The sequence below is a fragment of the Sturnira hondurensis genome, unplaced genomic scaffold (genome assembly GCF_014824575.4).
Source record: "Sturnira hondurensis isolate 20B ecotype Veracruz unplaced genomic scaffold, ASM1482457v3 Scaffold0006693, whole genome shotgun sequence".
In the NCBI taxonomy this organism is placed as follows: Eukaryota; Metazoa; Chordata; class Mammalia; order Chiroptera; family Phyllostomidae; genus Sturnira; species Sturnira hondurensis.
Genome location: NW_028079324.1, coordinates 133,513 through 155,676, shown reverse-complemented (window position 1 = coordinate 155,676; position 22,164 = coordinate 133,513). Strand labels below are relative to the sequence as shown.

The following is a 22,164-nucleotide window of genomic DNA, read 5'->3' as shown; positions in this document are numbered from 1 at the left end:
TCAAATTGATGGACAGATGAGCAAGATAAAATCAGACTTTAATATGTGTGCATGGGGAATTCCCATAAGCATGAAAATTCCAAAGACAGGCAAAGCTGGATCTATAAGACATTATTGGACAAAGCAGAAAAGCAGGGGACGGTGGGGAACAGAGGTCTTAGATTTCAGAAGTGAGAACGGGCAATGTACTGGTAGTTGAGGAAAGAGGGGCACGTACCCGGCAGGCAGAATCCCTGCTAGGACACTCAGAAACAGTGGGACACGGCGGGTATCTAGCTAACAGGCACCTGCCTGAAGCCCTCCTGTTTGCCATACTTAATTTAAAGGAGGCTAAGGTGGCATCCTAAACTCTCCTTCCTGAGAGGTTTCTCTGTCCGAATCTCTTGATCAGGAAAGGGGGAAAGATCAAAAGTTCTTTCTGACTCTTCTGTTTCTGTTTTATTACGATTTATTGATTTTGCCATTACAGTTGTCCTGATTTTCCCCCTTTGCACTCTGCATTGCCAGTCCCTCAGGCAATGCCCCCCACCATTGTCCATGTCCATGGGTCATACATATAAGTTCTTTGGTGACTCCATTTCCTATACTGTTCTTTACATCCCCATGGCTATTCTGTAGCTACCTATTTGTGCTACTTAATTCCCTCACCTCTTTACCCATTCCCCCACACCCCCCTCCCATATGGCAACCATCAAAACGCTCTCTGTATCCATGATCCTGTCTCTATTCTTCTTGTTTGTTTCATTTGATTTTGAAATTTAATTGTTGATAGATACATATTTGTTGCCATTTTATTGTCCTAGTTTTGATCTCTTTTTCCTAAATAAGTCCTTTTAACATTGAATATAATAATGGTGTTGGTGATGATGAACTCCAGTTTTTCCTTGTCTGAGAAGCCCTTTATCTGCACTTAGACTCTAGATAAAAGCTTTGCTGGATAGAGTAATCTTGGATGTAGGACCCACTTTTCATGACTTTGAATATTTCTTGCAAACCCCTTCTAGCCTGCAAAGTTTCTTTTGAGAAATCAGCTGACATTCTGATGGGAATTTCCCTGTAGGTGACTAACTTCTCTTGCTGCTTTTAAGGTTCACACTTTATCTTTAACCTGTGGCATTTTAATTATGTGTCTTGGAGTGGGCCTCTTTGCATGCATTCTTGTTTGGGACTTTCTGTGCTTCCTGGACTTGCATGTCTATTTCCTTCAACAAATTAGGGAAGTTTTCTTTCAGTATTTTTTCAAATAGATTTTTAATTTCTCACTCTTTCTCTTCTCCTTCTGGCACCCCTATGACGCAAATGTTGAAATGCTTGAAGTTGTTCCAGAGGCTGCTTAAACTACACACATTTTTTTCTGGATTGTTTTTTCTTCTTGTTCTGATTGGTTGCTTTTTGCTTTTCTTTGTTACAAATTGTTGATTTGATTCTTGGCTTCATCTAGTCTACTGTTCTTTCCCTGTGAATTGTCCTTTATTTTCATTAGGGAGTCCTTTGTTTCTGACTGGGTCTTTTTCTATGCTATTGAGGTCCTCACTAAGTCCTTGAGCATCCTTATAACTAGTGTTTTGAATTCTCTTTCTGATAGATTCATTATCTCCATTTCATTTAGCTCTTTTTCTGGAGTTTTTCATTTGTCCTTTCATTTGGGCCATGTTTCTTTGTCCACTTGTTTTGGCAGCCTCCCTTTGTTTGTTTGTATGTGTTAAGCAGAGCTGCTTTGACTCCCTGTCTTGGTAGTGAGGCCTAATGCAGCAGGTGTCCTGTAGGGTCCAGTGACACAGCCTCCCCTGTCACCCAAGCTGCGTACTAGAGGTGTGCCCCTCATGTGGGCTGAGTATACCTTCCTCTTGTAGTTGAACCTTGATTCCTGTTGGCAAATCAATGAGAGGGATTTACTCAGGCCAGTCAGCTGCAGGGACTGGCTGTGACCACTGACCACCAACCTCTACCCTCTGTGGAGAATCAGCTGTGCAGGGGCAGGGTGGTGCTACTCCAGCATGGCCTGTAGCTGTCCACTGGGCACACAGGCCCTGGGGTTTCCTGGGTGGTACAGGCCAAGGTCAGCCCCCAACTGTGTTTTGCCTGGGGCCACCCTGCTTGAGCTATAAAGCAATCTGAGATGGCTGCTACTTGTGCTGGGCTTGGACATTCCCAGGTGAAGCCAACCTGTGGATCTAGACTGGCTGCTGCCACTGCTGGGCCTGGGGCCACTTAGCAAGACATACAGGAGCTGGTGCTGAGTCTGGCTGTTGCTTGTTTGAGAGGATTTAGGAAGACATGAAGCATGAGCCAAGACCAGCCATTCATATAGAAAAGTCTCCGTCAACAGCTTGGGTAAGTTCGTAAGTTAGGCGGACAGAGCCTCAAGAAATCTCCAGGGCAGGACAAAGAATGTTAGCCAGGTTGATGGAGTTTCAGATATGGCACCTGCCTGCTAGCTCTGTGGCTGTGTGGAAGGAGGGTTCAGAAGAGAGCCCTGGCTGTGTGGCTCAGTAGATTGAGCGCAGGCTTGAAAACCAAATGGTTACTGGTTCAATTCCCAGTCAGGGCACATGCCTGGGTTGCAGGCTAGGTCCCCAGTTGGGGGCATGTGAGGGGCAATCACACATTGATGTTTCTGTCCCTCTCTCTCTCCTTCCCTTCCCCTCTCTCTAAAAAATAAATAAAATCTTTTAACAAAAAAAGAGAAAGAGAGACAATGGCCTTTGCCTACCTTTCTGTCTGGGAGAAAGCTGTCCCCCACCTCTCACCTTGATGCCAGACACTTCATTTCCTCCCAGTATGCCACTGGTGCCTTTCAAGTTGCTATCATGGTGCTAGAACTCAGAGGGAGTGAGTCTGAGTCAGTGAGTTGTACGTGGGCTCTTTAAGAGGAACTGCATGGGACTCCAGAATTTTCTTCCACTAACTCAGTCCCCACTGGTTTTTGCAACCAGAAGTTATGGGGACTTCCTGCCACTGGAATCCTGGGCTGGGGGGCCTAGTGTGGCTGGGACTCCTCACTCCCGAGATACACCCCCCCAAATTTTTATCCACCACACATGGGTGTGGGATCAGCCAATTCCACACCCCTCCTACCAATCTGGATGGATGTGGTTTCTTTAATTCAGTTGTTGTCAGACTTCTATTCAGCTTGATTTCATAGTTGTCAGACTTCCATTCAACTTGATTTCTGATGGTTCTGAGTGATGGTTGTTCTATATCGTAGTTGTAATTTCGATGTGGTTGTGCAAAGAGGGGAACCATGTCTGCCTATACCACCATCTTGACTGGAATTCAGTCTTTTGTTCCTAATAAACAGCTTAAATCAATATCCCAAAAAGCACCTTCAGTGTGACAGAATTTTGATCCCTTCGCTTAATGCTTCACAGAGGAATTAGAGGCCCTCAAAGTCGAAGTTAATTAACTTACTCTCTCCAGTCCTCCAAACTGACCTTCTTCTGTGCCTTGTGGAATTGTCCATTGCCTATCTCGTTAAAGCCACTCCCTTAAAAATAATGTTCCCTTGTTAATAAACCATTCCTTTCTTTTGCCACAAAGTGGATGATTACAAAAATTCTAAATCTATATTTGAACAAATCTTTAACTACACAAGGATAAGCAAAGATCTGATGAGCAATTTAATTTCATAAAAAGAAGAAAAACTTGACACATCAGACTAATATATCATTCTAAATCAGTACTTTTATATCTATAATCAGAGAACATTTAATGAAGTGAAAATTCTGCCTGCATGAAACTAGTCATAATAAAATTAGACTTGGTTTGCTCTTTCATGAAGAACATATTCCAGATGTTTAAGTGATTCAAAGAAAACCCACAGTATAATGGCTCCCTTGAATGTTTTCTCATGCTTTCAAACTAGAATGAAATCTACTGAAATGCAGGCAGTATTTAAACAGCCCATCACAATGCTCAGAGTTAACTGTACTTTTTGACATTTTGCATTTAGTGTTTAATCATTTAAAGATAAATGTATATGTGTAATATTAAAAGCTCTAATATTTGAAATACAGCCAAACGCAGTGTCACACCTCTGACATGGTGCCTGTGTTCACTGTTGACATAATGTGTCCTGAGATTCCGTGTTGAGGGGGCCAGACTTCTTGTTCTGTACACGTCTGGGCACTGACAACCCACAGCAGTGAGCCAGCCCCACATGCCATGGAGTTGCCACCAGAACCTAAGTGCCAAAATGACTGCTGACTGGAACACTCTCCTGCCTCCTCTTTCCTTTTTTTCTTTTCTTTCTACTATCAGTGTTATCTCCTTCCCTCCATCCTCGTGTGCTTAGTGCCCTGATGATGACTTTTTGCCGGTTATGGTTCTTCAATCTGCCCGGGCCCATCACCACATCTGCCCAAACTGAACCTTCATACCAAGTTATCTCTTTATCAACTAACCTTCCCCCAAAGCTCCATTTATCTTAACAGAAATGTAGGCACTCAAATTACACTCGACAGATGGTTCACGTTATCCTTAATTGATGATAATACTAGTTGCAGTGGCAATGGTAGTAAAATAGTTGGTGTAAAAGTTTCTAATAGGTGCTCGTTCTTCCAACTCAATTAGGACCTAGAGTCCAACCATTAATTGAAAAAGACTGTTGAATCAGGGAATCAGAAACATCTTATTCCATCTTAAAGCAGTCATCAACATTTTAATATTGTATGAAGGGTTTTTTTCTTCGAGTGTAGATTCACTGATTAGAGTTCTCCATATATCACACTGGTAATGCAAACTTTTTGATTTCCATTTTCGTTAATGTAGAGAGTCCATCAAGCAACATGAGAAGCATCCTGAGTACAGAATCCTTCTAAATTGTTTGGATTATTTTTCCAATCTTTTATGGTCTTATGTACATCTAATTCAACAATATTTCTTTTTCTTTTAAAGTTGAGTATCCATCTCAGTTAATAATAACTCAGAAATAATAACTCATTTTTAGACTTGTATTTTTTTGGTTTCTTTAATAAAACTGTGGGATTGCAATACTAACTTGCAGAAATGGGTTTGAGAGCACAACTGATTATTGCAACATACGCACAAGCAACAGCTCAAGTAATGAAAGCTGAAGACCGTGCGTACTGACAGATACCTCTAACATTTTATTTAAAGGCTGTTAGAGGTTCCAGCTAGTGTGTTTCACAGAGAAATGAAGACTCTGGCTAATCTGGTGAGTCTTAAGTGCAGATGAGTTAATAGAACTTCTACTACAATTGCTAGATATGAGTGCAAAAAAGAAGCCACCAGATCCCACGACAGTAGAGAGAGAAAGAGAGAGAAGGAAAAAGAAGGAGGCGGAGAAGGAGGAAAAAGGAGGCAAAAAAGGAGGAATAGAGGAGAGGCAAAGGGAGAGTGAGTGTCATGATGAATTATGAGTACTGGAACTTGGTTTTTAATCCCCTTTGTTCTCCAAATCATTGATGCAGAATAAAGCTCTGTGCCCACAAGATAAAATATAATAAAAGAAAAATCTGGGTCCAGGGCTATGAGGGAGAAAGTGAAAATCAAAATATTCTAACAAGAGACATTTGAACATGTAGGTTATGTAATCCAAAGAGAGCTGAACTCTAGATATGATTTAAGTGAGATGGATACCTTCATGGCTGAGTGCCCCGCTAGTGAACACAGATGATTAGCATAGAGGCCTGGTCCACAGCACTGTCCGATTCTGCCGGGCTATCCCGTAATCTCTGCAGTGGCTTCCCATTTGAGTTCCCACTCATCAGATCTTTATTTGTGGTTACTGGAAACAGATGTTATTATCCAGAAGAGAGTGGTTTCATTTTGGAATCCCTGTCCTTGTCTGGGGTTCCCCATTGTCACTTCAGAAATGTTTTCCAACTTCTCTGTTACGTAAAACAAAGTGATTGTGCATCATTCACTTATAAGGAAATGAAGTCATAATATCTACTGTCAATCTCTATAAAAACCTTTCGTTTCAAACTGATTCTCATGACATTCCACTGATATAAAGATGAGAGAGGATTTTTTGCACGTGTGTGTTCAGTCAGAAGAGTGTCTTTTGTTTTTCTTTGTTTTAATTTTTATAGACATACAGTTTATATAGCATAAAATTGACCCTTTGCAAGTGTACGATTCAGCAGTGTTCAGCATACCCACAAGGTTGTGCCCTCATCACCACTGTCTAATTCCACAATATTTTCATCAGTCCCAAAGGGAACCCTGTGATTCTTTAATACTTTAATGACCACTTAAAAGAACTGTAAGTTCAACACAGTGGTTATCACAGTGGCTAGTGTTACTTAAGAACTATATAAGAGTCTCCTACTCCATACAATACCGCATTTTAGTGGTGAGATATTCTGGTTGATTTGAGAGGATTAGACAATCTCTTTATTTTTCCAAAAGAAATTTTTTTATTGTTCAAGTACAGTTTTCTGACTTTTCCCCCCACCCCTCCCCATCACCCCAGCCTTCCCCACCTCCCTCCCCTCTTTCCACCCTTCACTTGGTTTTGTCCATGTGTCCTTTATTGTTGTTCCTGTAAACCCTTCCCCTTTCCCCCTGAAATTCCCTCCCCTCTCCCCTCTGGTCACTGTCAGCCTGTTCTCAATTTCAATGTCTGGTTATATTTTGCTTGTTTGTTTGTTTTATTGATTAGGTTCCTGTTATAGGTGAGATCATATGGTATTTGGCTTTCACTGCCTGGATTACTCACTTAACATAATGCTCTCCAATTCCATCCATGTTGTTGCAAAGGGTAGGAGCTCCTTCTTTCTTTCTGCTGCATAGAACTCCATTGTGTACATGTGCCACAGTTTTTTGATCCACTCATTTACTGATAGGCACTTAGGTTACTTTGAGCACTTGGCTATTGTAAATGGTGCTGCTATGAACATTGGGGTACACAGGTTCTCTTGGATTGGTGTTTCAGGGTTCTTAGGATATAACCCCAACACTGGAATTGCTGGGTCAAAAGGCAATTCCATTTTTAGCTTTCTGAGGAAATTCCATACTGTTTTCCATGGTGGCTGTACCAGTCTGCAATCCCACCAACAGTGCATGAGGGTCCCCTTTTCTCCACAACCTCTCCAGCACTTGTTGTTTGCTGCTTTGTTGATGACGGCCATTCTGAGCGGTATGAGGTGGTATCTCATTAGACAATCTCTTTTAGAATGTACACACTGGTTCCTTCCATTAGGAGTGGGAGGGAACCAAAATTATAGATGAGGTCAGTGTAAACTGCTTTTCACCAACTCAGTGACCCAGAGAAAAAACACCTGCCCAGATCAAGCGAGTCAAAACATCACTACAGCCAAGTCAGTGATGCTGTCCTTGTGCACAGACATTACATTACACACATTGTTCTCCTCAGTGAGGGAGTTTGTCCCTTAGAAATTGCTCATTGGAACATTTGGCCATCATACATCATGTTAAAGATCCATAAATGTCTTTTCAATAGCGTAGACATGATGCATGGTAATCTCCTCCCCATATCTGCATAGGGTTCTTCTGCTCAACAGATCGTCATGATGGATTGCGGCAGAGAATCCCAGTCTAGTGCTTTAGAGACAGCTGAGAAGCCCCGTGGGAGCTTCTTCAGTCATTGCTACAAGGACTGAAGTACCAGGAGACCAGGAAGTCATTCTTAGAATTTGACAAAATACCCTGATCTCTAAGTGAATCTATTTATTATGTAGTTGGGGCAATGTATGAATGTAATATTGTATGACTGAACAGATCTTTTTATTGTTAAACGAAAAGATCCATTTCTGGTTGTGGGATGAGTAGAATTTAGACATAGGAGCACTATATTTTTTCCTGTTCCTTTGCCGATCCAGAACTTCTTTGCAGAGGTGTATAATACATTTGTTAAGAATCGGCACTCTGGAGACAGGCAGACCTGGGTAAGGCCCAGGTTCCTCAGGTTTCAGCCATGGGGTCTTGGGCCATGTTTAAGCTCTGCAAGTTTGTTTTCTCATGTATAAGGTGAGAATTCGCCAACTATTAGCCTCATAGGGCTATTGTGTAAGAATAGAAGCAAATTCAGTGTGAACAAAGTCCATCACAGCACCGAAGAAGCACTCCATACATCTCGTTATTCGCCATTAACACATGTCCGTTGTTGCACTACCAGAGCGAACATCGCTGACTCTGCAGCCCACACAGGGTAAGGTTGCTCGTAGCTCCCATGTGTCTGTCCCTGTGATTTAAATATGCTCATCCTCCGATTCACCCTTGTCTATTTCACACAGGCACTTCGAGGAGAAATTGCGCCTCTTAAAGAGAACGTGAGCCACGTCAATGACCTTGCCCGCCAGCTCACCACATCCGGCATTCAGCTGTCCCCATACAACCTCAGCACTCTGGAAGACCTGAACAGCAGATGGAAGCTTCTGCAGGTAGGCGTGTTGTGAGCCCTGCAGCTCCGTGTTACAATAAGAGAATATACAGATAAGGCTTATTTTTTGAGGAACCAGAAAGTAATTTTTTCATATTATAGTCACAGTAATATTTTGTGAGTGTAGGATATCTTATTTAATAAGTCCCTATATAAATGTTTGCAATCCTATTAAAGTTAACTTTTATAAATGGCTTAAAGTTAGGCTTTACTATAGCTTGCAATAAATGTGGGAGGTAATGCTTTATCATGATTAAAAAACTAAATTACTGGCATGCAATTACTTTGTACTATTATTGCTGGGATTCTTAAAATAGCTTTCCCTTTGGAATCCTAATTCATACAAAAGTCAAAGGCGAGATGTTCCAAAATCTTTTAAAGAAAGAGCATTCTACCACAAACCTACACATGGAGATTTTCCTAGGTTTCCATAATAAATGGAATAAGAGTATGCTCTTATTCCATAATAAATTCAAGGAGTTTCCATAATAAATTCAAGGAATAAGAGTATGCTCAAGGTTATCAAAACTCTCTATGCCTCGCTCTCTGATGGGGATATTAAATGTTTCTAAAATATTGGTTAATTCCTAGGATAAGTAAGTCAAAGCACATGGAAAGTGCTTGGAATAGTACTAGTCCCATAGCAGCACTGCATAAATTCCAACTCTCAGTACTATTGCAGTTATAATTATCACTACTGTAGCATACAGGTTTGGGAATCAGTCTTGCTGAGTGACCTTGAAGACACTTGGCCTCTCCGATGGTTTGTTTTCTCATCTCCAACATGCTTGCTCTAATATTAAATGAAATAATTCATGTAGAGTTGCTGGGACAGTACGTAGCTTGTAGTAAGAACTAGAAAATCTAATGGTGGAGGAGGTGTGTCTCTATGTTCTGTCTGTGAAGAACACTGTGTTATACCCCAACACCCCGAGACCAATCAAACCATACCATTGGAGACTTGTTTTCTCTCCTTTTCCCAGTCACATAGGATGCAGAGGGAATGCTGCTGGGGACAGAGAGGCAACCATGTTTCCAAATAATTTCTTACAGTGTTTTTTTTTTATTTAATTATTGTTCAGGTACAGTTTTCTGTCTTTTACTCCCATCCCAGCCCACCCCCCCACCAGTGCTCCCCACCTCCCTCCCATTTCTACTCCCCTTACATTTCCACTCCCCTTAGTTGTTGTCCATGTGTCCTTTATACTAGTTCCTGTAAACCCTTCCCCTTTTCCCCTGAAATTCCCTCCCCTCTCCCCTCTGGTCGCTGTCAGCCTGTTCTCTATTTCAGTGTCTTTGGTTATATTTTGCTTGCTTGTTTGTTTTGTTGTTTAGGTTCCTGTTATAGGTGAGATCATATGATATTTGTCTTTCACTGCCTGGCTTATTTCACTCAGCATAATGCTCTCCAGTTCCACCCATGCTGTTGCAAAGGGTAGGAGCGCCTTCCTTTCTGCTGCATAGAATTCCATTGTGTAAATATACCGTAGTTTTTGGATCCATTCATTTACTGATGGGCACCTAGGTTGCTTCCAACTCTTGGCTATTGTAAATTGGGCTGCTATGAACATTGGGGTGCATAGGTTCTTTTGGATTTGGTGTTTCAGGGTTCTTAGGATTAATAAGAAAGAAAACCTGCTAAACCAGATTACTTTTCCAAATGGCAGTCCATTTACAAGCGATTGAAAGTTAAGGAATTGCTAGATCTTTAATAAAAACAAGTTCCCAATTCAAGACCTCTTGAGATTTCATATCATTTCATTCTTGTTGCCCTCGATAATCTTGAAATGGTTGTGTGACAGAGTGTTAGAACTGGCATTGACTAAAGCAAGGCAGTATACTGAAGAAATGCATTCCTATGTCTATTCGCTCCACGGTGGCTAAGCGCTATGAGAAGCTTATCAGTTTCATCTCAGTATGTTTTTCATTTTAAGCATAAATAAGGAAAGTAATAAATGTCCAAGGAAAAGCAATGGCCACGTTTGTTCCATGCAAGTGGACCTGAACTCTATCGTCAAATTTCTCTGAGAGACCTGAATTCCACATCGGCTTTCTGAATGTACTCCAGGATGTGTAACACTAGCATCAAAATGTACCGATGAGGTCAAAAGATTATGACAGATAGGAAACGTTTTTAAGGTCTAATGCTAAGGGATCCATTATAGCGTGTGCTATTTAGATGTAAAGTGGAAGGAGATGTGAATCGCTGAATTTCTATCATTCTTTCAAAGAAATAAGGACTCGGATGTAGACATGAGGAAGTACATGAAAGGACACAGTGTGATGCAGTGAAAAGAGCACTGGAGTGAATATTAGAAGGCCGAACTTCAGATCGAAACCCAGCTATTATTTGACCGCGTTATCTTGGGAAAGCCATTTAACCTCCCTCAGCTGCAATTCCTTCATTCGTAAAAGGGGACAGCCCATTTTGCCTAAGGTCACATGTACTTCAGTCATATGATTCTGTGTCTGCGTATGGGGTGGGGGGAGGTACCATATGATGAAATGTTGTTTAGAATCAGTGGAGTTGCTCTTTCTATTCATAATACAGATGGGGCTTGTTGGAATTATGTTCCTCCTCCTGTGAATTCTCACTTTTAACGCCCCCCCCCCAACCGTCCCCAAACCCACATGCGCACAGTCTTTTCATGTTAAACACTTGGGTTGGTTTGTGGTACATGCTCTTATTGTGGCAAATTTCACTTGTTGCTATTTTTTGAACATGACCTTAAGGATATGCTTTAAAAAGTGTTTTTAGCAGACAGCTGATAAATCTGAGGTTTTGGTTTTGCATAGAAGGGAGTCAAGATGATTCTGTTCTTTTCTTTTTGTGACCATAACTCTAACCACTTGGCTGTATTAGAAATGTGAGTCCTTGTTCAGAGAGTGAACAAAGCAGGAAATGAAGTTCACATCAAGCAGCTTTACCCCCATGACTGGAAGAGCAGCTCATACTGAGGACTGTGCACCTTTAGAAGAACGTACATGAGACTAGAGTGTTACCCGGCTTCTATGGAGGGAAGTTTGAGCCCACCGTCATTATGATATTGTATTCATGAAAAATAAAGAATGTGGTCACAGTGCTATGTCAGTTCCTAAACTCATGATGAAAGAAGAGTACAAATTCATCTTTGCTTCTTTGTCTGCTAAAGCAACGAAAATCAAGAAATAGAGACTTGGAGTAGCGGGAAGGCAGACGTAAACGTAGGAAAAGCCATCCTCGAGTTGGGCGAAATAGTGTAGTTGAAAGAAGTAGTTACATACTACCAGGCTCTGTCTACTATCAGAACATCCTAGGTTTAGTCACCTGATCCATTACTTTTTATTTTAAAAGAAATCCATGCTGTTTTTCTAGCTGTATGCGATAACAGTCAAAACAGTAGAAACAGACAAACCGTGCAGATGTGAACGTGAACAGCAGATAAGAACCAGGTACAATTTATCTGAACCTAGAAATACTGTGTGTGGAGAGTTCTGTATGTATTTTGAAGCCGCACGCACAAGTACAGACATTGGTTTGTCTTTTTGAAGCTCTCTGTGAAAATCAGATCATATTTTCTCTGTGGACACATTGGTATGGATGTCGCTACTAGACCATTTGACAATGTCTTTTTGACGTAGGAAACCATCATAGCTTGTAGCTACAAATTTTTGTGTATGTTACCTTATTGAATCCTCAGAACATGATGCTGTGTCATGATGATATATTATCATAGTGCCATTAACCAGTAAGAAAACTGAGACTTAGAAACATTAAGTGACAGAATGACAGTCACACAACGTGTAAGGATCAGTGGGGACCTAAGTCAGCTCTTCTGAGCTGCAGCATCCATGCCCTTTTTGTTTCTTTTTAAAGTCTTCTGAAGTTTGAACTTAACAAAGTCATCCTTTAAAGCTATTTTGGGCCACGCAGGTATGAAATGCTTCGCTATTTTCACGCTTCCCCTCTTTTTCAAATGATTCTCAGGGATATTAACTTGGAAATCTTCCTTTCACAAACCAATGGATTCATGAGCCTGGTTCAGCATACCCCTTAAAATCACACCTGATGTTTCAAATATAAAACCATAAAGCATTCGATTTCTCCTCGCTGTCTCTACAACTCAGCAATTGTAGTAAAGTCACCCGGAAGTCATTTTAATGAGTTATCTCTGAAAGTAACACCAACGCTAGTATTTGATCCAGTAGAAAGGAGTATCGAAACCAAATGGGAAGAAACGTAAACCAGTGATAAACCTTTCTGACTCTGAAGCAATGCACACACATTTAGTGGTGCAGGCATGCTGTTGACTCACCAAGCGCAGGGAAGGGTGTTCCCTAGGGACGTTTTGCTAGGGAATACCCTAACCATTTCTCTGCATCCCAAGTTAATCCACAGATAGCGTGGGAAGCTGCAAAATACGCTTTAATTTAAAGGGTACGCACTTTGTAGCCCATAGGACTCTGTAGCATATCATCACTAGAAAAATGTTGAATATGAAGCTATTTCCAGATATGACAGTCTTTAAATATGTTTAAGAACAGTATCATGAATTATGCATGTTTTTTAAAGGTTTTGTAAGAGTCTTTCAAAGTCATGCAGACAGTTATACAGGGTGGGGCAAAAGGAGGTTTACAGTTTGGAGTACAGGGTTTATTCTACAAATCCGTTTTCGCATCAAGCGTTGTCTCTGACTTGAATACAAAGTGCCTTGCTCGTATCCCACCCGTTCTTCATATACAAGTAAATGGAGTTGTGTTACCAAACTCATGCCGGTTTTCATCAGCTGGTCACTTTTTAAGTAGTACCTCTACTGGGTAGAGATCCTCTAATTCTTGGACTGTTGAGGTGGGATCCACAGGCTTGGAAGGACTGGAAGGCACTATCCAAAGATACTGCAGTGATGTAGGGAAAACTACGCTAACACATTCTGAACTGTAGGCAGCTCTTATAAAACGATTTTAAGTATAACATCTAGTCTGATGTGGCCACTAGCAGGACTTTGTAAGCAGCTGAAGGTGGGGGAATTGAAAAGAACAAAGGAAAGAAGAACATGTTTGTTTGTTTTTTCTTAGTAAAGGTTAGGTCACAGAAGGATCTGTTGGTATTAGGAAAAGAATGACCTGTGATAAAAGAGCAATTAAGGTCGAGGAAAACATCTTTTCGGTAAGGAGAGAACAGTCATTTATGCTTAACCTTGGCTTTGTTTTTTTAAAAAAAATAGGAAGTGAATAAGGCCTCTTAAAGATTTGAAGGAATGTGTAAATCTAAATGCCCGGGATACTTACAGCCCTTAGAAAATGCTGAGGTTATAGTATCCTGTCAAGCTTAGGAACCTTTTCCTCAGTCAGTGTGGTTTTCAGTGTTTTCACAGCTAATTGCACTTTATTCAAAAGGAATTGCACTTTATTCAAAAGGAATGATACTGCCCTGGTTGTTTGGCTCAGTTGCTTGAAGCATCATGAGTAAACCAAAAGGTCGCAGGTTCAATTCCCAGTCAGGGCACACATGCTTAGGCTGTGGGTTTGATCCCTAGTCAGGGTGCTTATGATCAATGTCTGTCTGTCTGACTCTCTCTCTCTCTCTCTCTCTCTCTCTCTCTCTCTCTCTCTGAAATCAATGAACATACCCTTGGGTGAGGATTTAAAAAAAAAACAAGAAATGATACTAAAATTGCCTAGATAACCTTAAAAGTAACATGGCCCAAATGTCCCAGTGTCTCTGCCTGTCCTCCTCACCCCAAAGAAGAACTGTCTAGTTTTCAAGTGCATTCTCTATTTTCTAAAAAAGGCAACAGGATGTGTGGGACTACAGGGAGAAACCTTAATGATGTAGGGAGTACGACTGGAACAAATATATGAGGTACAAAATGAGAGCAAAGCTAGGCAGAGCCAAAGAAATATTAGTTGAAGAGAATGAAAGGTATATTAATTTTTTCAGAGATTTTGTAAAGTGAACAACGATCATTATAAAATAGGAGGTCGAAGGCCTGATTGCTTGATCTTTATACACTGCTTGGATTCTGATGGTTTTAATCAGAGACTAGACTAGTTTTGCTACTTATGGAAGTGTTTCATTATTGTTTTTGTTAAGATGTGATGCGTTCCTGTTAAATATGTTGAAACAAGAATTTTATATATTTGCAGATGTATCTCCTTCAGTTTCTCGATCGCTCTAGTTCCTTTTTGGAAATACACGTAGAATTCCATTTCAAATTGCCATAGCGTTAATCACTCCTGTTCAAATGCTCAAGTCTCGTGTTTTCTTTTCCTTCTCCCTTATTCCTCAGCTGACCTTTGCCCTCCCGTCAAATTTCACATTGCTCTATTCTTTGTTCTTTTGAGTGTTCCTCCCTCTCAGTGTGTCTCTCTGACCTCTCCCCTTCCCAGCAGCCTGACCCCGCCCCACCCTTCTCCCGCCTTTGTTTGCCCTGCTTGTTTTCGGCTCTGCTTTTCCCACTGTCCCAGCTGCGTGTGAAACACCCCGCCAGCAGCTGCTCACATTTCCCATGCTACGTCATGCACAGCATTCAAAGAGCTGCTGTTCACACTTCCCCCAGAAAGACTCCTTGCTCCTCCTTCCCTGCACATTCCTCTGGAAATAACCCCTTTTCAGACCATATGAAAAGCTGAATGTTAAAGCCAGCTCTTTAAGTAGGACTACAAGCCGGCTTATGAAAGTCAGAAATGCCACCTTTAAAGGTCAATACCACAGAGCGAATTTTAAATTGCTGTAGTTTCTCTTAATATTTCTTAATTCTCACAAATTCTATAATGGCCTTAAAACAATTCTTGCTATGGTACAGATTCTCCCCTCAATAGATTTATTCCAAAGATTGATGATATATGGATAGAAAATATAATCAATGAGAAAATGATTATATTAGCAATACAGTTTTTTTAGCACAGAGCCATCCTTTTTGGAGGCACAATATAGATTTGAGAAGAATCTGTTTTAATGAGTATTCTACATTACTGAAATTAACAATGAGCACTTATCTAGCACTTACTGCATGCCATTCACTGTTGCCTGACTTTTATGTGCACTAACACTTTTAAGCCTCACTATTACCCCATGAGGTAGATACAATTTTTAACTTCATTTTACAGATGACACAAATGAGGAATCAAGGCGTTAGGTGGCTTGACTGAGTTCACATAGCTGGTAAGTGAGACAGCCAGGATTTGAACCCAGGCAGTTTAGCTGTGGGATGTGTCAGAACTGCTAACTACAGAATACCACCTCTAATATAAAGTTAGATTGACCTGACAATATTTCCTCTTCATTTACAATTCCATTCTTTAAACAAGAAACAATTTGCCAGGAATTACCTGTGTAAGAGTTAGGAAAGGCAGATTTACATTAGAATGATTATATGAATCCCAGACCACAAGGTCGGGAATAGCCTACTTAACCCAGAGCCTGGGTCATTCACAGGTTAGAAACGAGAATCTCATCCTCCTGGAATGAGCAAAAATACTCTCTCATCCAATAAATATTATTCTGGTACCTACCATCCACCAAGCTCAGTGTTAGAAAATAGGGATGTAGTTGTGGAAAAAACCAGACACAGTCTCTGCCCTCATGGAGGTTATAATTTCTTAAAGAAAACAGACATTGATACAAAAAAATCTTCTGATATAATAATAACAGATGGTGTTAAGTGCAATAAAGGAAATGGCAGGGCATATAGAGAGGACCTGAGCAGGAGAGAGACACAGAGACAGAGAGACAGAGACAGAGACAGAGAGACAGAGACAGAGACAGAGAGAGAATGAGAATGAGAATGCTATAGTGAGAGTAGGAGACAAGGAAGGCTGACTCAGAAATCTTCCCAGAGAAACTGGCCTTCCAGCTAAAACCTAAAGGATGAGGACAAGTTAACGAAGTGATTTTTCTACTTATATGTAGCTTTTATTTTAAATGACCTGAAGCTGGGGACCAACAAATTAAATGGAGTAGTAATATCCCAGTATGTAAATTTAATAAGTAGAAATCATTTGAAGTAATAAACTGCAGAGTTGACATGTAATTAAGTCCCATCAAAAAGATTTTCGAGCCCTGACCAGTGTGACTCCATGGATTGGGTGTCATCTTGCAAAGTAAAAGATCACCGGTTCAATGCCCAGTCAGGACACATGCCTGGGTGGTGGACCAGATCCCCAGCTGGGGGCGTGCAAGAGGCAAGCAATCAATATTTCTCTTTCACATTGATGTTTCTCCCCCTCTGTTTCTCCGTCCCTTCCCCTCCAAAATAAATAAGCTTGTCCTCGAGTAAGGATTTAAAAAAGAGGTTTCTCTATCATTCTTGATCACGGACAGCATCCTGTTTGCTTTCTTCATGGCACCTATGAAAATCTCTAGCGGTGTGTTTGTTGACTGATTTATTAAAAGTCTGTCTCCCCAACTTGAATGTCCACTGCATGAGGGCAGAGTCCCCAGACACCATCACTATGGACACTTGGCAGGACCTTTTACATAGCAGCCATTCCATAAATATTTCTTGAATTGCCGAATGCATGAAATTAAGCAAAAATGTTATTAGAAACTATACAATAAACAGAATGTTATACCATGGGGGGGAAATTCAGAAACAAAACTCTCCTTTCTGAAGAAACAGTATTCATGCCTTGATCTGTGAATTCATAAAGTTCCCCAATGCTTAAATAATCTTCCCAAAACTCCCAAAAGAAAACTAACGTCAGAAATTAGATGTGCACCCTTTACTCTGTGGTGAGCATGATGTACTTATATTCTAGACTGTTATCAACAAATAATGATCTGCGTGTTCTGACCACATGCAGTATACTTAATGTTACCTTTGAAAGAACCTGAGATAGAATAGCTTCTCTTTTCCCCCGTTTTATAGATGTGGAATTGACCTAGAATGTGATCATGATTTCAGCTGTACACTGTAATGATTCGGTATGTGTATATATTGTGAGGTGATCACCACAATAAGTCTAGTGAACATCCATCACCATACCTACTTACGACTCTTTTTCTTGTGATGACAACTTTTTGAGATCTACTGTTTTAGCAACTATTAAAAATAAAATACAGCCCTGGCTGGTGTAGCTCAGTGGATTGAGCACGGGCCTGCAAACCACACAATCGCAGTTCGATTCCCAGTCAGGGCACATGCCTGGGTTGCAGGCCAGTTCCCAGCGGGGGACCCACGAGAGGCAACCATACATTGATGTTTCTCTCCTTCTCTCCTTCCCCTCCTCTCTAAAGATAAATAAATAAAAAATCTTAAAAAAATACTTGAAAAGTGTTTAGCAAACACTCAATACATTAAAAATATATATAAATAAATAAAATACAGTGCTACTAACAATGGTCGCTACGGTGTACATTCCATACCCGTGACGTGACATATTTATTTTATACCTGGAACTTTTTACCTTTTGACCCTCTTCATCCTTTCACCCACCCACCCCACCCCCACTTCTGGCAACTGCCAGTCGTCTCTATCTGCAGGCTCATTTGCAGGGGACAGTTCTTTTTGTGTTTAGATTCCACATAGAAGTGAAATCATACAGTGTTTGCCTTTCTCTGTCTGATTTATTTTGCTTAGCATAATGCTAAGTCCAACCATGTTTTTGCAAATGGCAAGGTTTTGCTCTTTTTATGGCCGAATAATATTCTATTATATACAGACCACATTTTGTTTATCCACTCATCCATTGGTGGACACTTAGGTTGTTTCCATATCTTGGCTACTATAAATAATGTTGCAGTGAGCATAGGAGTGCATGTGTTTTTTTGAATTAAGGTTTTTGTACCTTCCCTTTTCCTTTTTAAAGAAAATTATTGGATTTATTGGGGCTATATTGGTTACTAAAATTATATGGGTTTCAGGTGCACAGTTCTACTGTACATCATCTGTACATTGGATTGTGCGTTCACCATCCCAAGTCAAGTCTCCTTCCATCACCATTTATCCCTCCCTTACCCTGTCCTACGTCCCCCAGGGCGTTCCCTCTGGTCATCACTGTACTGTTGTCTGTGTGCAGGAGTTGTTGGGCTGGTTTGTTTTGGGTTTTTTTTTTTTTGCTTAATCCTTTCACGTTTTTCACCCAGTCCCCCAAACCCCTCCTCTCTGATAGCTGTTGGTCTGTTCTCTCTATCTATGTATCTCTTTCAATTGAATATTTTCTTTGTTTATTTATTTTGTTCATTAGATTCCACATATGAGTGAAATCATATGGTATTTGTCTCTCTCTGACTGGCTCATTTCACTTGGCATAATATCGTATTTTTTGGACCATAAGACACACCTAGATTTTAGAGAAGGAAAATAGGAAAAAAAATTTGGAGCAAAAAATGTAAAATATTTAATATCATAAATAACATAATGTTTCACCAGTGTAAATGTAAACAGAACTCAACAGCAGCATTAACAACCATTATTCCTCCCAAATTGAGGGGCACAGAGTGCATCTTATAGTCCTAAAAATACAGTACTCTCCAGATCTATCCATGTTCTTGCAAAGGGTAAGAGTTCCTTCTTTTTTACAGCTAAGTAGTATTCCATTGTGTAAATATAGCATAGTTTTTTTATCCAAACTATGTGCTATTGTTTGATTCTTTGCAGCCTTTTAAGATTAGGTGGGAATAGACTGACACTGAGTCTAGGGCTAATTATTCCGTACCACTGAGGCAAGCTCCTGCTGTACACAATGCCCCGTGAATCATGAGGTTTCCATGACAACTGGTAGAGAATAGATGCTGCTCTGTGCCACGTGTGAGTGCTGGACACTGTTACCTCTAATCCTTCCTATTGATGCTATTCCCAGCCCCTAGTAATTTCCTCACATGTGCTCATTAGTACTCAGCTGAATACTTGAAGGAGACCCTGTACATAGATCATCAAGGTTTTCTCTCTGTGTCACTCTCCTCCCTGGGCTTATGTCCTTGCTACCTTATTCTTTCCCAGACTTTCAGGGCCATGTCCTCAGCTCAGGGAGTCTGCCAGGCCCTTCTGGGTTCTTCTTCGCCATGCTGAGGATCGAAAACCCTCAAGGTTATAAAATAGGATAATCCTGGGGCTCTCTTTATAGGTTTTTTTGTCTCTGTTCTTCATCAGCTCACACTCCATCATTACGTATAGTTTGTCCATCTTTTAATTATTTCGGTATAAAAGGCGAATGTGGTCCTCATGACTCCATCTTGTTCAGTAGTGGAGTTCCTGAAATAGCTTTTAAAGCACTGGGCTGTTTTTTTCCTCCTTGATTTGGAGGTCATATGCAAAAAATACTGCAGGTAAACAGGTAATTAGCAGATAGTGTGCAATCCTCCCTAAAGAGGGTTCCTGTCAGTCACTTAACCTACAGCGCACTTGCTTTGTTTTACTTGCACAATAGTAGGAATTGCCTCACGCTCTTCCCGTCGTATTTTTGCCCATTTATACTTTAGGGCCTCGTCTTTGCAGCCCTAAGGAGACCCCTGAGGAGATATTCCTATATCTAAGGAATCTGGTCGGGTCCTAAAGCCAAGGCTATGTAGCAAGGAGCTCCAAGCATGAATTAGCAATAGTACAGCTGCTGCATCAACTTCCGAAACCGCTGACTATGTGGCTGTGTTCATTGCTTTCAAAATATCCACGTTGAATGACTGCATGTTTTAATTTCTTAACTTGACCCTTCAGCAAGCATTCTTTAAAAGGTTCCATTTAATTATTTTGAATACTGCATCATTGAATGATCAATGTACTACCATACATAAGTTTATTTTAGAAAAGACGACCTATTTATGTTGTTACTGCCTGTCCATTCAGAGGATTTTAGTTCTTGAAGTCCAGAAGTCCAACCTTTGATTTTACAAGGGCATCACATGATATGTCATAGTTCACACAGCTTGTTAATAATGGAATCAGAATGAAAAACTTGCTCTATATTCTTCTCACACATTCTTCAGTTTTACTCTAGAAAGGGCATACTTCAGTCTAAATGTTCTATATTCTTTTTTAAAGATTTCATTTATTTATTTTTAGAGAATGGGGGAAGGAGGGAGAGAGGGAGAGAAACATCAATGTGTGGTTGCCTCTCCCACACCCCTCACTGGGGACCTGGCCTGCAACCCAGGCATGTGCCCTGACTGGGAATCGAACCAGTGACCCTTTGCTTCACAGGCCTGTGCTCAATCCTCTGAGCCACACCAGCCAGGGCTAAATGTTGTATATTAAAAAAATTTTTTTAAAGAATTAAATATCTAAATCCCACCAGTCTTGCAAGGTCCATGTGAAACAATGAGATAAAGACTGTGAAAGCCCTTCAGAAACTATTAAATGCTATAAAGTGTTATATTTTTAGAACTGCAGTTCATTTCTGTGAAACTTTTCTAAACTTTTTCATTTTTCTGAACTCGATCATGCAGTATCTTTTGTAATGCATTCATCCTTCCATTGTAAGAATTTGCTCCTTTCTTCCCGGTTGGGTTGGAAAAGGGAGGGGCTCTGTTGTTTTCTAGAACCTATTGATATTTTATAGTATTATGCATGTAGCGGGTTTGCACTACGTATCTGTCAGATAAGGTAGACCCAAATTTCTTTCTAAAGCTGTGGAGGGAGGTGGTTCAGAACTAATCTTATCTGAAAGGTTTTCTTAGGCTCCGACGAGGAAGAAATGCCAATCAGCCACAAAGTCAGGCAGTATAGAGCTTTATTGGGGTTTGCACACCCGGGCGGGCAAGGTCCTCCAGTCCGCAGAGTGGGGCCGTGGAAGTCGCGCCCAAGCAGGGAATGTGGCGGGGTTTTAGTTTGGTTGGCTCTCTTCGTGGGAGCTGGGGATGGGTCCCCTTTGAACAAAGCGGCAGTACGTCATTGGTGGTTCTTCTCGGGCTCAGGTTGCTATGCGGATGTCCGTTTTGGTAGAGCCCACCCTTTTGGCTCCCTGATTTGACGTCAGCCGTCTTTTCTGGGTTGTAGTCCAGCCACCATTTTGTTCTACCCCGCCCATCCTGACATTATCCTTAAAAAGAAAAGGCACTTTCATGCTATGGCTGGTGTAGCTCAGTGGATTGAGCGCGGGCCTATTCCCAGTCAGGGCACATGCCTGAGTTGCAGGAATAGGTCCCCAGTGGGGCCATATGAGAGGTAACCACACACTGATGTTTCTCTCCCTCTCTCCTTCTCTTCTCCTCTAAAGATAAATAAATAAAATCTTAAAAAAGACAAAAGGTACTTTCAAAGGTTAGATGGGGTAACTTTTGCTCTTCTATATTTGCAATGAAATTGTTTTAATATGTCTAATATTCAACTGATGCATCACATATGCTTCCCTTTGTTAAAATGGAACAGATTTCCAGGTTCATATAATAATTTCTAACACAACTGCCTGTACTGGCAAGAGAAATAAAAGATATGACAGCATAGTTGTGAACTTCAGATTTTTCCGCCCTGCTTTCGGTGCTCCTTCCCTCTGAATTAGCTTGCAGTTCTTTGTTATCTCATTTTTTACTGTCTTTCTAAATAGTCTTTTCTGTTTTCCCTCGATAAACAGTTACTGAACTACCTCTTAATGTGCTTTCTTTTTGCAACACAGAAAACTCAAAAGCTGGTGAATTGCTATACGCCGCACTTAGGAATCATAAAAAGATTTTGAATCGCTACGCACCAGTCAGGACCTTTCATTCTCAGCCATGGCTTTCCCATTAGATACAAACTTTAGAGGCAATTGTATTATCCACAGGCCCACAGCTGTGGCGCTGCACTTGACAATTCCAACACTAGCCTCTTTGAATGAAGTCCATCATTCAGCATGTATCTCAGTCTATTTCTGCGCCATACATAGAATTGTCCTTTCAGAGTCAC

General features: G+C 40.8%; 1 protein-coding gene across 1 annotated transcript in view; it reads left to right on the top strand.

Annotated features, from left to right (window-relative positions):
• Positions 1 to 22,164, top strand: part of DMD (dystrophin) — a 1,607,686-nt gene that overhangs the window by 1,489,604 nt on the left and 95,918 nt on the right. Inside the window, exon 60 of the mRNA XM_037050278.1 lies at positions 8,223 to 8,369. Within this exon, the coding sequence (XP_036906173.1) occupies positions 8,223 to 8,369 (147 nt within the window). The remainder of the gene's footprint in view (positions 1 to 8,222; positions 8,370 to 22,164) is intronic.